Source organism: Boleophthalmus pectinirostris, unplaced genomic scaffold (genome assembly GCF_026225935.1).
Source record: "Boleophthalmus pectinirostris isolate CB_2022bp ecotype Guang Dong unplaced genomic scaffold, ASM2622593v1 HiC_scaffold_6, whole genome shotgun sequence".
Classification (NCBI taxonomy): domain Eukaryota; kingdom Metazoa; phylum Chordata; class Actinopteri; order Gobiiformes; family Gobiidae; genus Boleophthalmus; species Boleophthalmus pectinirostris.
In genome coordinates this window covers 16,035,276-16,049,863 of record NW_026571447.1, presented here as the reverse complement: position 1 = coordinate 16,049,863, position 14,588 = coordinate 16,035,276, and the positions used below count along the sequence as shown (strand labels likewise).

Below are 14,588 nucleotides of genomic sequence, written 5' to 3'. Positions count from 1 at the left end.
AGAGGGTCCCCAACTTGCTCATCTCCATAGAGATTTTATTGTTTTCTTTCACAGTCACCAAACCTCTGTGTTGAATTCTGTTGTCTTTTTGTGTTATTGAGTGCTCTGTCTTGGTGCTTTGCCTTCCTCCCACACTTGTTTTTGAATGTAAATGCCCATAGAAGTCAAACAGAAACAAACCAAAGGAGATGAAAGATTTTTATTTGTGTATTTGAATCTTTTCTCATGTTGCAGCCGAAAAGTTAAAATAGCTTTTGACTATGCCTGAATAAATTCATTCCAGTTGCTGGGCTGTGCATATTGAATCATCTGTTGGCTATAAATGACAAAATCAATTCTACTCGCAAGGTCAGGCTGTGGAGGTTGTTCGAAAGATTTCACTGAAACATTTGATCAACAAAACTGGCAGTTTTTACCCCCAGTTTCTATGTTTATGGATCCTTGCACATGTTCAGTGAGTCGATTTTTCAATATAACACACTTACTTAATCAATAGCATACATCTGTGAGCATAAATGTTCAATTCATTAAGTTTTCCTGGGTTTAACATGAAACAATTTAGTGCGTTTTACTTCTGCCAATAACATTACACAGTGTTGCCAAATTAAACAAGGAAGAATGGGTGGATTGTTGGAATCATTAATAGATTTTGTTCATCTTCTGTCTGGCACACGCATATGTTGTAATAACTAAGAGTCTCTTTATTGCTTATATCTTATATGTCTCTGTGGCTTCTGTCTTTTATGCATAAAGCAATTCATAGATCAGTCTTTCTCCTCCTTGGCAGTGATTTTACTACTTGGCAAGATCCACCAAGCCCAGTTTTAGCTGTGGTAAAAATTATGTTGTTTTTTTTTTTATCATGCAGAACTGGATTCATCTTTCCTGTTGACATCTTTCCCACACATTAAACAGCATTGGCCTGAATCATGTCATAACCTTCTGTTCAGGAGAATCCATATATGATGCGCAAAGAGAACTACCAGGACTACCAGGGCAATGACCAGTACGAGGGCTTCTGTATGGACATGCTGAGGGAGGTGGCAGACATGCTCAAGTTCTCCTTCAAGATCAAGCTGGTGGATGACGGTCTCTACGGCGCCCCAGAGCCCAATGGTTCTTGGACAGGCATGGTTGGAGAGCTGATCAACAGGGTGTGTATGGCTCCTATCTGCCCCTCACACTCCCTCATTACAAACACATAAACATGCACAAGTGGCCATCCAGGGCTGTCTCTGACTCAGGCTTATCTCCAGCACATGCAGTCAGATGGGGTTTTCTGAGGTCACAGCACATAATTGCCTTCTTTTGGCTTATAATACTGCATGTCACTTACTATTCATAATGGAATACACAAAAGGCACACTACTATATTCATGCCAAACTTGAGGAGTTTTATGAATAAACAATGAATATTCAGAAAAAGATTTTTAAAAATCAGAGGCCCCACTAGCAAAGCAGTTCCTCTAAGGAATATCTTGACATAATAATTTTTGGGAAATTGAAAACTAATTGAAAAAGTAACTGACATTACTATTTTAGTGTCAACTAGATGTATCAAAAGTTTGATGTTTCGGCTTGTTCTGCAGTTGTGACACTTCAACCAATCGGATTCAAATAATCATTATGACGTTACGTGTTTTCCAGTGAGAGCCATCCCAGATTGATAATGTCGCGTAAGACAGGTTAAGGTTAACTACATACGTTGGTACCAAGTCAATGTGGGCCGTAGTGAATTATTTGGAAAAAACATTTTTACATTATTACTGTAATATTTGGCTCCATGCTGGGAATCAAACCTCTGACCTTTCACCAACTGTGGAGTAATTTACCAGTTCTTTAGCAGACGTTCTCTGTTTCAGAATATTTTATCTGAAACTGACAAACCTGTGCCTGACCTTTACACTGGTGTTTAAACACTTTCTAATTGGATCACTTTAGTCAAGGGCATATTAATTTTGCTTGTTATTACTCAGTTTAAGAGTTCTCATAAGAAATACACTTTTACACAGCCACAGATTTGCACACACACTGATGTTTTAGCCCCAAACCACAACTGTGCTGTAACTTCCCATGTTTCAGATTGGCCTCACAGGGGAGTAAGTCTCTTATCTAGGACAAAAGCTGACTTGATAATTCCCCATAAGAGAGTGGTAGCATTGCTTAAAATTGTCTGTGGCATCTTTTTCTTTTGCTCTGAGCCTTTCCCAGTCAGCTCCTTCTCCCCAGTCCAGGCCTATTGCACCGCTGACAGACACTCTGGTTGAAGCAGGCTAATGAGAGCCCCTTTCTGCTTAATTACCATACGGTATACTTCAATTACCACACTGTGGTCCTATGTGGGACCCGCCACACTAGTGTGCTCCCCCAGCTCTGCCTGCCCTCCCCATGGCCTGATCACTCAGTTCTAATTAGCAGCCCATGTTCATCAATTAGCTTTTAATGGAGGAAATGGAGGGGCAGCAGAGCGACCAGAGACCCACCAGGTTTTATGCAGGTGCAAAGACCAGCCACCCAATGCTTACTCGCAATTAGCCTTGTTTGGTTGGTGGTTGAACTCGAAGTTGAATGGAGGGCAAAAATGTGCAGGCTCTTATTCATTCAAATGTCCATTAGTTTGCTCAGGACCAAAACACATACAATTTAGATTCGTAAGTTATTTTGATAACCGTTTATAATCATGTTTTGCAAACTCTTTAGTAAATTGTAAATGAGGAATACATTATGGCAAATACTTCACCTATTTCCATGAAAACATATATAATAACGTTTTTCAGATTAGATTTGTTTTTCAGCTACATACAGTGCTACATACTATATACAGTAGATCTAAGGCTCACACATTGACCAGGATACTTCTAAATTATTGTTCTAATGAATAAGCTGTTAGGCTGAAATACGATGTTATGCTGAAATATGCGGAAATACGCTCTTTATGTTTCCATATTAAGTTAACTAAACTGATTTTGTCTCCATCACCATTTTATTTTGCTTAATTTTGTGTTTATTGGATCGAAGCAGTAATTACTGACCTGTCTCCTTCAGCAGACTGATATTGGTGTTACACTCATGCAGAAAAATCTACTGATTTTGTATTAACTACTCAATATGACCCCCTCCTCCCTCTTCCTCTGTCTTCTCCTCAAACCTACCATTATGTGTCCATCTCTCCGTCTATCTCTGTCAATCCTGCAGAAAGCCGACCTGGCCGTGGCAAGCTTCACCATCACATCGGAGCGAGAGAAAGTTATCGACTTCTCTAAGCCGTTCATGACCCTAGGGATCAGCATCTTGTACCGGGTTCAAATGGTGAGACTGTTATGTGCCTGTGTGCCTCCTGCCAGACCACAGTCTTTGGTTTACTCTAATAGAAGCCAGCAGGGTCTCAGCCAAGTAAACTAAGACTGAGCTAACAAGCTACATCACATTTAGCATTTTGCCCTTTATTTTTCAGGTATTTGTGTGCCTGTTTGGTTCCACTTTGTCCCCGCTGAAATTTATAGGTGTAATTTCAATAGCTCGATAAGTCAGTGCTGTGTAACGGGGTAACAGTGACAGCTTTACATTGCTAATGAGGTTTTGGGCCTGAGCCAAGTGCGCTTCGGCAGAAGGCATTGTGAAACAGAGCGAATATGGATTGTAGCATTAGCGTATCAAAAGGACTGCAGGCTCAATATTAGAGCAGACTGAGGGACACTGCCCTCCTGTGGTGTCAAGTGTCCTAGCTCTACCTGCATTTCAACACCCTTTCTCTCTCCAGACATTTATACCTCTTCTATTTTCATGTGCCTCTTCACAGGGACGGAAGCCGGGTTACTTCTCCTTTCTCGACCCCTTCTCCCCCGCCGTCTGGCTCTTTATGCTGCTCGCCTACCTGGCTGTCAGCTGTGTGCTCTTCCTCGCTGCAAGGTCAATACATTACATCACACTAAAGCGACAGCGCACACATCTGGGAACATCACCGTTTGTCTCATGGAGCACACGCCACCTGTCACACACCAAGATTTTTTACCTCACACTACCTTGTAGACAGTTTTGACAGCAATCCGATGATTGATCGGTGATAGCTAGGAGGATATGACAAGTAATATTACTGTACAGCTGTTTGACCTTGGGGCTTTTTGCTGTGCTCCTATTTGGTGACAGGTTAAGCCCTTATGAGTGGTACAACCCTCACCCGTGTCTCCGGGAGCGCAGGGACATGTTGGAGAACCAGTACACTCTTGGGAACAGTCTGTGGTTCCCAGTGGGAGGCTTCATGCAGCAGGGATCAGAGATCATGCCCAGAGCCTTGTCCACCAGATGTGTCAGTGGAGTGTGGTAAGTTACAATTGCAATTATGAAATTATTTTTGAATGCATGCATTTGTTTCTCCTTTTTAGGTAAAATATGAAGAGTTTGGTTTGACCAATAAAGTTTACAATGATTTGGAGAAGGTTTAAAAGGCATTTACCACTAATTCATTTCACTTACCGCACATTAGTATAATTTCATGACATACTCGATTTTCTCAAATTGGTGATAAGTCACTTTTCTCTAAATATATGGCTGAAGGAATTTCCTAGTTTGGGAATTTTGTTCAGTAATAATGGCAATGAAACTGATTCAGATTCTGACAAACTTGAAATTTGAAAGTCTCTTACACAGTATCTTCTATATTATTTGTGTTAACGGCAATATACAGTGTCGTCAATTCACATAAACAAGGTCAATCTCTGAATAAAGATGAGCATTGACCTTGATGGAGCAGGATTTATAGTGTACTGACTGCACTCTGTTTATCATTTATTTTCAGCTTTACTTTTTTAACAACTTTCTGAGCAGCATTATGAAAATATTAACTGAATCTCAGAGAAGGTTAAGGTTGCTATGCAAGAACCACAGTGTTAATGGCAGAATAAAAAAGAGCAAATTACAGTGAAAGAGGAAGGGTATGTCTTATATTGTTATTAAGTAGAAGAATATGTCCATGGAGCACGTTTTAATCTTAACACAAGGTCACTTAAGCGTCTCATTTCAGTGAAAGATGCAGTTGCGCGCCATGCTACTGTCACGTGATCTGTCTCCATCACACAGGTGGGCGTTCACACTCATCATCATCTCCTCCTACACGGCTAACCTGGCAGCCTTCCTCACCGTGCAGAGGATGGAGGTGCCTATCGAGTCTCCGGACGACCTGGCCGACCAGACCAACATTGAGTACGGGACCATCCACGGAGGCAGCACCATGACTTTCTTTATGGTATGACAGGCCTAAAACTTACCATTGGTTTTGTTTATGTTATTATCATAGGCTGTATAAATGGACATAGCTAACCCTCTAGCCACCACGTTCCAGATAAAAAGTGAACATGGGGTTGTTTTCGGCTTTATCCACATCAGCTCCAATGGAATTTACATTGAGAAATTATCACCTCTCTCTTTGTAACTGCTGCTGTGAGCCTTGTTATTTTGGGCTTAAAATGCTTGTATTAACCTGCTCTACATGATCCTGGTGTTTTTATTTTGCTATTTTATAATTCTTATTACTAATATGGAACTCTAAATTTGTCCCTGTAAGTGCTAGCCTCGTGATGTGAGATTCATTCAACTGGAGCCGAACACTATGGGTGACGTCACACTCATTTAGTCCACTTTTTTATACAGTCTATGGTTGTTTCTCTGCTCATTACCCCACAACTCCAGTTCTTCCCATACAAAAAAATAAAGGCTGCTTTTATGTCAGAAAATTGTCAAAAGTAAATAGGTCTGGCTCCACAAAAGAATATTTTTAAGTGAGAGTTTTGGAGACTACTTAAAGCATTAAGTGTTGCATTTATCTTATACTATGCAAGGCTAACGTCAGAACACATTTTATTAGCCAGTTAACTAAGGCTGTTTGTCGTGCAGTGTTTTTTGTGAGTGAAGTTTTTACTGTTTTCGCTCTTCTCACTCTAAAAGAATGCAAGGTTAAATGTGTAAACGTATATTATGACATAACTGCAGATATCTTTTGGACAAAAAATAAAGTTAGCAGCACTTTTAAGATAACTTTTCAACTCCATGAGCACTAAACTTCCTAGTATTTTGCATTTACCATTCAGCAAGTTACTTCCTTTTAATATTGTCTATGTAGGTTTCAGGTTGTTCCTTTTATATAAATCTTGTTGTGATGAGCAGAATAGAATTGAAGGTCTGATATAACATAAAATGGATTCTTGTTAGCCTTATGTTATATTATTATGCTGTTACTTCCGCATTTTTTTCTTTCATTCACACATTTGAGTAACTCTGGTATTAGTTTGTCTACATCTCCAAAGCTCAGAATGTTCTGTGTCATGTCCTTGTGATGTTATGTATTAGTAGTAGTAGTTTTTAAGTTAACAACTACCTTTTACTTTTTGTTCAATAGAGATTCGCAATTCCCGGGCAAAACAAGGTGTGACATAATGTTTTCTGCAGGGTTTGTGTAGTAAACCTGTGAATGAAACAAAACACAAACCCAGATATGTTTTTATGAGGAAACAACGTTATAATAGGGCAGAAAATGGTGTAATATGGATATCAAGCAAAGTTAGACACTTCCCTTTGTTCTTCAACTGCTAGTAAACAAACTCTCTAAGCTTTTATTTTTGGGGTGTGGATACAAAAGAGACAGAAGGTGGATTGAATTTACAGACAATGTATGGAAGTAGAAAGTTGTATAAGACCTCAAGTCATTCAACCACCATATGGAAGCATCCTGATCTATGCAAGCATGTGTTTCTCTGACGCTTCCTTAGGCCTGAAATGCAGGTATCATATATTCTTTATGACTGTTGGTACTGGATTTAAGTGGCTGACTGTCTTTGTTTGCATCTGAGAGGGCTTCTGGCATCTGTGTCGACATCTGTGTTTGTCACCAGGCCTTCGTGTTTGTGCGTGTGTTGGTTTAAGTGTGGGCATGTGTGTGGGTGTGTGTGTGGGTGTGTGTGTGGAGGTGAGTGTATTAAAAATATGTTGTGTTTACTCGAGAGCGGTCCCGGGGAATGGCGATGTGCCAGTCTGGGGGCCTGTTTGTTTATGCATTCTCTGGCTGTTTGTGTCCACAACCAAGATATAAGAGCGCGTGGTCTCTGTTTGCCTACATAAGCCCCCAAATGCAACAGTACATTACCTCCACTCTAGTCTAATCCATTATAAACACTCCTTCTTCCAGACTACTCTAACATGTCTATTTTCTGCATTTCCTTACACTAAAAGGCAGTATGTAATTTTCCACTTAAACACTTAATCTTGTTGTTTGATTTCAGTACCTACCATCCCACTTCTAGTATTTATTCTTCCTCTAACTGTGAGAAATATGATGCCCCCAAAGTATAAGAAAATAACCTGTTGATTTATTTGTTTTCTGTAGAATTTATTTGTGCTATTCCAGTGAAGGCCCTGGTGATTACATTGATAAAGGGACCTCACTCATAACATATATTTTTTATCTTTATCTTGTATTAAAAAAGGTAAATGGGAGTGAAAGTGAGTATTTTGGACCTTCATATGCATGCAGAAGAGATACACTGTTGTCTTAAGTTATTTTTAGAATGACTTTTCCTACCTGCTCAACTTTTTTCTAAGATCGATTGTTTTATTTTCTCAACCTTCCAGAACTCGCGGTACCAGACCTACCAGCGCATGTGGAACTACATGTACTCCAAGCAACCCAGTGTGTTTGTGAAAAGCACAGAGGAGGGCATCGCACGTGTACTCAACTCCAAATATGCCTTTCTGATGGAGAGCACCATGAATGAGTATCACCGTGGTCTCAACTGTAACCTAACGCAGATCGGAGGCCTGCTGGATACCAAGGGTTACGGGATTGGCATGCCTCTAGGTAATATACACAGCCAAACTTTGTGTTCTTAAACATCGATAAACGTTATTGATCCACAAGGGAAATTATTTGGGCACAGTAGCTCACACATCACAATATATTACAATAACAAAGAGAAAAATATTAATGGTATAATAAATTCTAAATAAGTAGCAGAAATAGCAAGAGACTGAGCTCAAATAAGGCACACACACACAGCTTCAGCTCTGGATTGTAGCTGTAAATAGTCTAGATAATATTAGCATACACCGAAAGAAATGACATAATTCTCTAAAATAAAGTTTCTAAAATTTTGAATGCATAGGAGAAAACTGTCTTTGTCTCTATCTCTCTCTTCCTTCACATCAGAAACTTTGACTCACTAAAGACCGTCAAAAAAATTGCTCAAAACTTACCTTTTCCTCACAGCCTACAACCCTCACCCATGACTACTTCCTAACTACTTTTTTGTCTGTCCTGTCCTTATTTTTGTGTTACTTATGGGCAGTATCTTTAAGTGAAAAGCACCATATAAAACTGTATTATTATTATTATTATTATTATGTTAAAACTGAGCTATAAAATGATGTTCAAACTGAGCTATAAATCCTAAACTGAAGTGAAAAAATAACTTTGGCTGGTGTAATCTCTGTCAGAGCAAAGTAGTCTATATCTGATATCTGATATCTTAACAAGCACTTACAATCTCGTAGCAGTTAATTACACCATTCAAGTGATCCCCGAATCAAAGTCAATGGCAGTGACACTTCTATCTAGGGGAGACACAAACATTACAGCTGCACTGGGTCTATTAAAGGGCTTGTGGTTTAAGGCTAAACAAACAAGATGTTGTAGTAGACAAGCACGTATTAAATTATGCATGTTTCTGGAGCTCGCACTAAAGCCCAGTTAGGTAGCGTTCAATAGCCTAAGATAGCGTAGAACAACTGTTTTGGATGTTGCTTAAGCTTAGAGAGATATATGGATTTCTTGTCTCTGACTTCTTTGCCTGATCTAACATGACAATGTGCAGTGGCCTTCACAGTACTGAAAGTAATGCCACTTGAGAGGACACTTAATCTAAATGATGGGGCATAAAATTGCACCCTTTGCAGTCACAGAGGTAAGAGAAAATGACTCAAAGGTTACTCAAAATGCTCTGGGAGAAAGTTAAGACTATGTCAGGGGGGATACAAATCTGTTATTATTATGATTATGGCTGTCACAAAGACTTACGGGGGTTGATTAAATACAGAGCTTTCACCTGCGATATATAATATAGAGAGGTAAGAGCTGCTTTAGAGCGATTTTCCTCAAATCTTAAATCTCAAGGTTGTGTAGTGGAAGTGGACTCTTATCCGAAGTAGTCAAGGACATAGTCATTAGTCTAGGGTCTATTTACAGTTGAGTGGAGTAAAGTGGGCCACCTATAGCCCCACTAACCTCTTTGGGGAACACTGTGGTAAAACTGCTTGAATAAACTGGGATCAGGAGTAAATGATTATCTGCGTATCTTAATTTATAATCTATAATAGGCTATGTAGAATTTCATTGATTGACAGCTGGAAATGCCCTGCACCAAACTAGATCAATAAGGATAAATAGATAAAATAAACAGTGTAGCCAAATAAGACCAGCAAATTATCTTGTGTGTGTGTTTTTTTGGGTTTTTTTCATCTAAAACGTTTCAACTTCAAGTGATGACAATAATTGCCTTAAAGAAAGTCCTGTCCAATTCAGCAAAGGAAACAAAAATATGGAGGAGGCTGAAAGGAGAGAGACAAGTCAGATAAAAGAAGCGTTGTACAACTGCTTTCGTAAGTGCACTTCACGTTGGAATCAGTGGCGGCGTTTGAGAATAGACTGTACTGTTCCAAACACTGCAATTCCCCCTGAGTGTGTTGTTGCAATGGGGAGAGGACTATTTTTGAAAAGGCTTGGTTTTAGTGGCCGGTGATTTATAGCGGCTCCTCTGGGGTAGCAGGCCACGGAGGAGGTGGTCATCTAGTCACAGTGAACGAGCTCTCCACTTGTGCTCTATTTACCTCTGGACCTGGAGCTTGTGAAAATGCTCTGAATAAGTGTTGAGAAGTTGATTGTGTACAAAGGTAGATGCAAGTAAAGTGTTGTTTTGGTCTAAAACACTCAGAAATACTGTGCATAAATGTTTTGAAAACAGATACACACAAACAGCGATAACCTTAAGTTGCAATGGTAAATTTGATATTACTCAGTGCTTAGATCTTAGACTGTATATATAAAATGGCATAGCTAACCCACTAACCACTGCATCCCAAATACAAAGTTAGTGTGGGGGGTGCTTCCTACTCCATTGACTCCAATTGTCTTTACATTAAAGAATTGTCACCCTTGTCTCTATAACTGCTTGAATGAGCCTTGTGATTTTGGGCTTAAAATGTTCCTATTAACCTGCACGACATGATCCTGGTGTTTTTACTTTGCTATTTTGTCCATTAGTAAATTCCTATTCCTAATATGGAACTTGGCTCCAAATTCGGTCCTGTAACAGCAAGCTTCAGTGAGCTTCATTTGACTGGAGCCAAATGCTATGGGTAACACTCCCTTAGTCCACTTCTTTATGCAGTGTATGATTTTAACACTATAAAATTATGTGTTGCCCTATTACAGACTTTGCCTGAAAATGTAATGCTTATCCAACCAATAACACCATTGCTATTACTAAATAATCTGGGTAACAATCTCAGCATGAAATCCATCTGTTACTTACTTATCCTCATTTTAAACCCACTGCTAATGAAAAACACGTTCATTTCGCCACAAACTTTTTTTTTTTTTTGGGTCAATCTTATAATACAAAGGCCAGATTGACTTTCGATTGTGTAGTCATCTCCTACTGTTCTGGCTTTACGACTCACCTTTGGAGGATAAAAGTGGGTAGACTTCAGACACTCCATGCCAGCGCAGAGGTTTAAGATGAAGGCTGAGTGCAAGAATCATGGAAATATTCTGCAACAAAAGATGACTCTAAAGGGGGCTCCTCTCTGCCAGTCCCATTAGTCCCAAAACAAGCACAAAAAGGTGATGAAAAATCTGCAAATACATCTGAAGTGGCTTTGAAGGATTTGTATTATCCAGCGCAGAGGTAATGATTATGCTCTAGTGCTGCAGTTTTCTATTATTATTCAAATTGGACTGGCTGATTCATTTTGACATTTCTTAGCTTGCAATAACTTTATAAATCTTACAGTAGACTATGGAAGTTTGGAATAGCAGTAATGTGTACTGGCAGAGTAGACACAACAATCATCACTATATTACCCAGGGAAGGCTACTTTTTGCCCAGCTAAATAAAAAGGATTTAAAGGGCACATATGATATTTTCTGATCTATGTTATAATGTTGCTTTCTCATCACAAACATACTTGGAGTTGTGTTTTGTTTCATTCACGCATGTTTAACACACTATCCCTGCATATTTAGGAGTTCTTCTCTCAAACATGAAACACAACTCCAGGTATATTTGTGATGAGGAAACAATATTATAACATAGATCAGAAAATAGCATAAAATGGGCCCTTTAAATTTTTTTTTTATTTATCTGGGCAAAAAGTAGCCTTCACTGGGTAATATAGTGACGATTGTCATTATAACATGAATTAAAGTTCACAGCATAATATAGGACCTTTAAGTGCAACATATGCCAAATCAGTATATATATCAGTGTCCTGGTTTTGAGTCCCGAGTGACGTTTGTTCTTTCCGTGCAGATGTCTATGTAATCCCACAGTCTGTGCAGAGTTTACATGTTCTCCATCTTTCTGTGTGGATTTATTCCAGTCACAACTATTTTTTTTTTTTCTGATTAACTGAGAGACACACACTAGGTACATCTTTTAACAAAGGCAATGCACACAATCTGCAGCACTGTGAATTTGTGGACTGCTCCTGACAGGTCACCCTAGAATGGGTCAAATGCAGAGAACTAAATAACATATGAAGGAAGTTAGTACTCTTAATCAAGAAAATCGCAAATCAGAAACATTAATGCTAAACACAAGTGGGAAGAATTCTTTTCCTATACTTAACTGAATGCTTGTACATTGCTTGCAGCTATATTAACTGTAGTAATGAATTGTTTTCTGCCATTGTCTTATTTTTATTCAACCGATTCAGCCTTGGATCTACTTGTAATTATAATGTGGATAACTTCATAGGCACAAAAGCATGTTTGTTAAGGGAAAAATATTTGACTACAACGCTCTGTCTAATTTGTTTATCAGTCTAGTTATCCTGGATTTACAACATCCCCAGCCAGCCAAAGACAGGCTTTTGTGATGTCAGACTTAATGTTGCTTAATTCCTACAAGCCTAACTACTAATCCCTCTGTGGATTATGCAAATATGATTCATAATTAAATAGTCTTTTTGACACAATTCATTTGATGTTGATGACCAACTCTGATAGTGTTTGTGTCACTTTGTAGACATGATATGACATCGCCGTAATCGCACCCTTCATCTGAGTAATCCCTGTTTTATGTTTACAATAGAAGACTACTTGTAGCTTCACCCAGGCTGCTTTTGTGATCCTGTTCTTAGCTCCAGTTTTAAAATAAATAAAGTGCCTCCAGCTTGGCACTCCTAACTTCACCTTCTCCATCTCTTTCCCGTCTCTCTCTTTCAGGCTCTCCTTTCCGGGATGAGATCACGTTGGCCATCCTCCAGCTGCAGGAGAATAACCGTCTGGAGATCTTGAAGAGGCGATGGTGGGAAGGAGGCCAATGTCCCAAAGAGGAGGACCATCGCGCCAAGGGTCAGTGGACTGCAGCCGTCTATCTGCCACTGTCTTGCTAATGTCCACAGGAATTGTCAAGCGCCCCCTTCTCCAGACGAGCTAATGGCCAACGTGCAGCTTGGTGCCCTTGTCAGAAGGACGCTAAGCACAAAATACTTTTCATTGTTTGTTTATGTTCTGTGATTGGAATTGTTCCGGAGAGGACAGAATGACAGTGCTTCTTTTGTTTTGACTGTCAGATGGAAATCTCTTTTAAAAATGGTTTTGGTAACACCCTTAACATCAGAGTGCAGTATGCCAAGGTTTTTGCCAAGGCAGAGGAATATGTGTTCACTCGCTTGCTTTGTGCATTTGAATTTGGGGGGAAAAAAAAAAACTTTTGTGAATTGTCACCAAAAGCGGAATATATTTTGTTCAGAAAAGCTACAATGTCTAAAATATATACCAAAAACATTTAGACTCAGCTGTCCTATACACACAGTTTCCATGCTTTTTAGGACATTACAGTGACTTGCAGCAAAGCTGAAATACCCTTTTTTTAAATTAGCAAAATAAATTTTTCCTCCCAGTAAGTGTATTGGAAAAAACAGAACTTTGTGATGAAATCACATGGGTAGACACTGTCTGCATCTAAAACGTTTTATTTATCACAAACTTGAGCCATGTGAGTCGCTGTATGACACTACGGGATGAGAGCTGATTGGCTAAAGGCCCCAACTGTGGCAAAGCGTAAATGTGACCATTTACCTTAATTTGATTGTTATAAAGATATTCATTTGGCTAGCTTTAGATGTATTTCATGCGTTGCCCTTTGAAGTTGCATATACTTCTACTTATTAATTGGATTGCATTTTCATTATGGTAATTAAGGAACCTTGACTTCCACTTGCTTTTCTTAAATTGCATTTTTAAAGAGAGAGGCACAGACTGTTCAAAGTTAAATCTGTCTTCCATACTTGGCTGGTGTCATGAGCTGCATACACAATGGCCATAGCATTTCCTCTTAGTTTTTAGCTACAGAACTGAATTTGGCTCCATGTTCTACAGCAGTTTCATACCTGTGGGGACTTTATCCTTAATTCTTCTTCTTTGAACCCTAAAGTATGAATTATAGATCAAACTTATAAGAACATATCCAGACTCTCTAGGGGTATTACCATATTTTCTACATGGTCCATCTTATTCCTTATGTCTGCATGGTCGATATAACCGTTTTTTTTTTCACTGTCTGTCTTTGATGGCTCTGTGCCATAGACTGTTTAAAGAAGTGGACTAAGTGAGTGTGACATCATCCATAGCATTTAGCTTCAGTCAAATGAAGCTTGTCAAAGCTAGAAGTTGTGAGTTTGAAGCTGAGCTCCATATTAGCAATAGGAATTTGTATATGGACAAAATAGTGAAATAAAAACACCAAGATCATGTAGAGCAGGTGTTTTTATGTTTTAAATCAGTCAGTTGGAGCCTGAAGCAAAGCATCCCCATGCTCACTACCTATGTGGAACACGGTGGCTAGCAGGTTAGCTTTGTCCATTACATATACAGTCTATGCTCTGTTCAGGTCTGGGCATGGAGAACATTGGAGGCATCTTTGTGGTCCTGATCTGTGGCCTCATCATTGCTGTGTTCGTGGCCATTATGGAGTTTGTGTGGTCGACGCGGCGTTCGGCAGAGACTGATGAGGTATGCCCCCATACCTGCCCTCGCCGCCCCCCCAGACACTCCCCAGTAGGTTCCCATGGCATCCCGCCAGCCGTTTTGACTCTGCTTGTGTGTCTGCCTGTCTGTCTGTGTCATCAATATAAACCTCCACTTTGTGTGTTTTGTTTATTTTATGTATTGTGCATGTGAAGTGACAGGAATGGTGAGATCTGACACAAAAATGTCACAAATTAGTTAGAAAATGAGATTTATCTATGCATGTGTTGGTCCGTAGCCATTGTGCTCTGTAACTGTCTCGTCTTATACCAGTAAGTGTAATGTTAAACTG

General features: G+C 39.4%; 1 protein-coding gene across 1 annotated transcript in view; it reads left to right on the top strand.

Annotated features, from left to right (window-relative positions):
- Window positions 1–14,588, top strand: part of grik5 (glutamate receptor, ionotropic, kainate 5) — a 126,276-nt gene that overhangs the window by 109,951 nt on the left and 1,737 nt on the right. Inside the window, exons 12-19 of the mRNA XM_055163837.1 lie at window positions 951–1,154; window positions 3,196–3,309; window positions 3,800–3,909; window positions 4,147–4,320; window positions 5,077–5,242; window positions 7,621–7,846; window positions 12,491–12,619; window positions 14,160–14,281. Of these exons, the coding sequence (XP_055019812.1) occupies window positions 951–1,154; window positions 3,196–3,309; window positions 3,800–3,909; window positions 4,147–4,320; window positions 5,077–5,242; window positions 7,621–7,846; window positions 12,491–12,619; window positions 14,160–14,281 (1,245 nt within the window). The remainder of the gene's footprint in view (window positions 1–950; window positions 1,155–3,195; window positions 3,310–3,799; window positions 3,910–4,146; window positions 4,321–5,076; window positions 5,243–7,620; window positions 7,847–12,490; window positions 12,620–14,159; window positions 14,282–14,588) is intronic.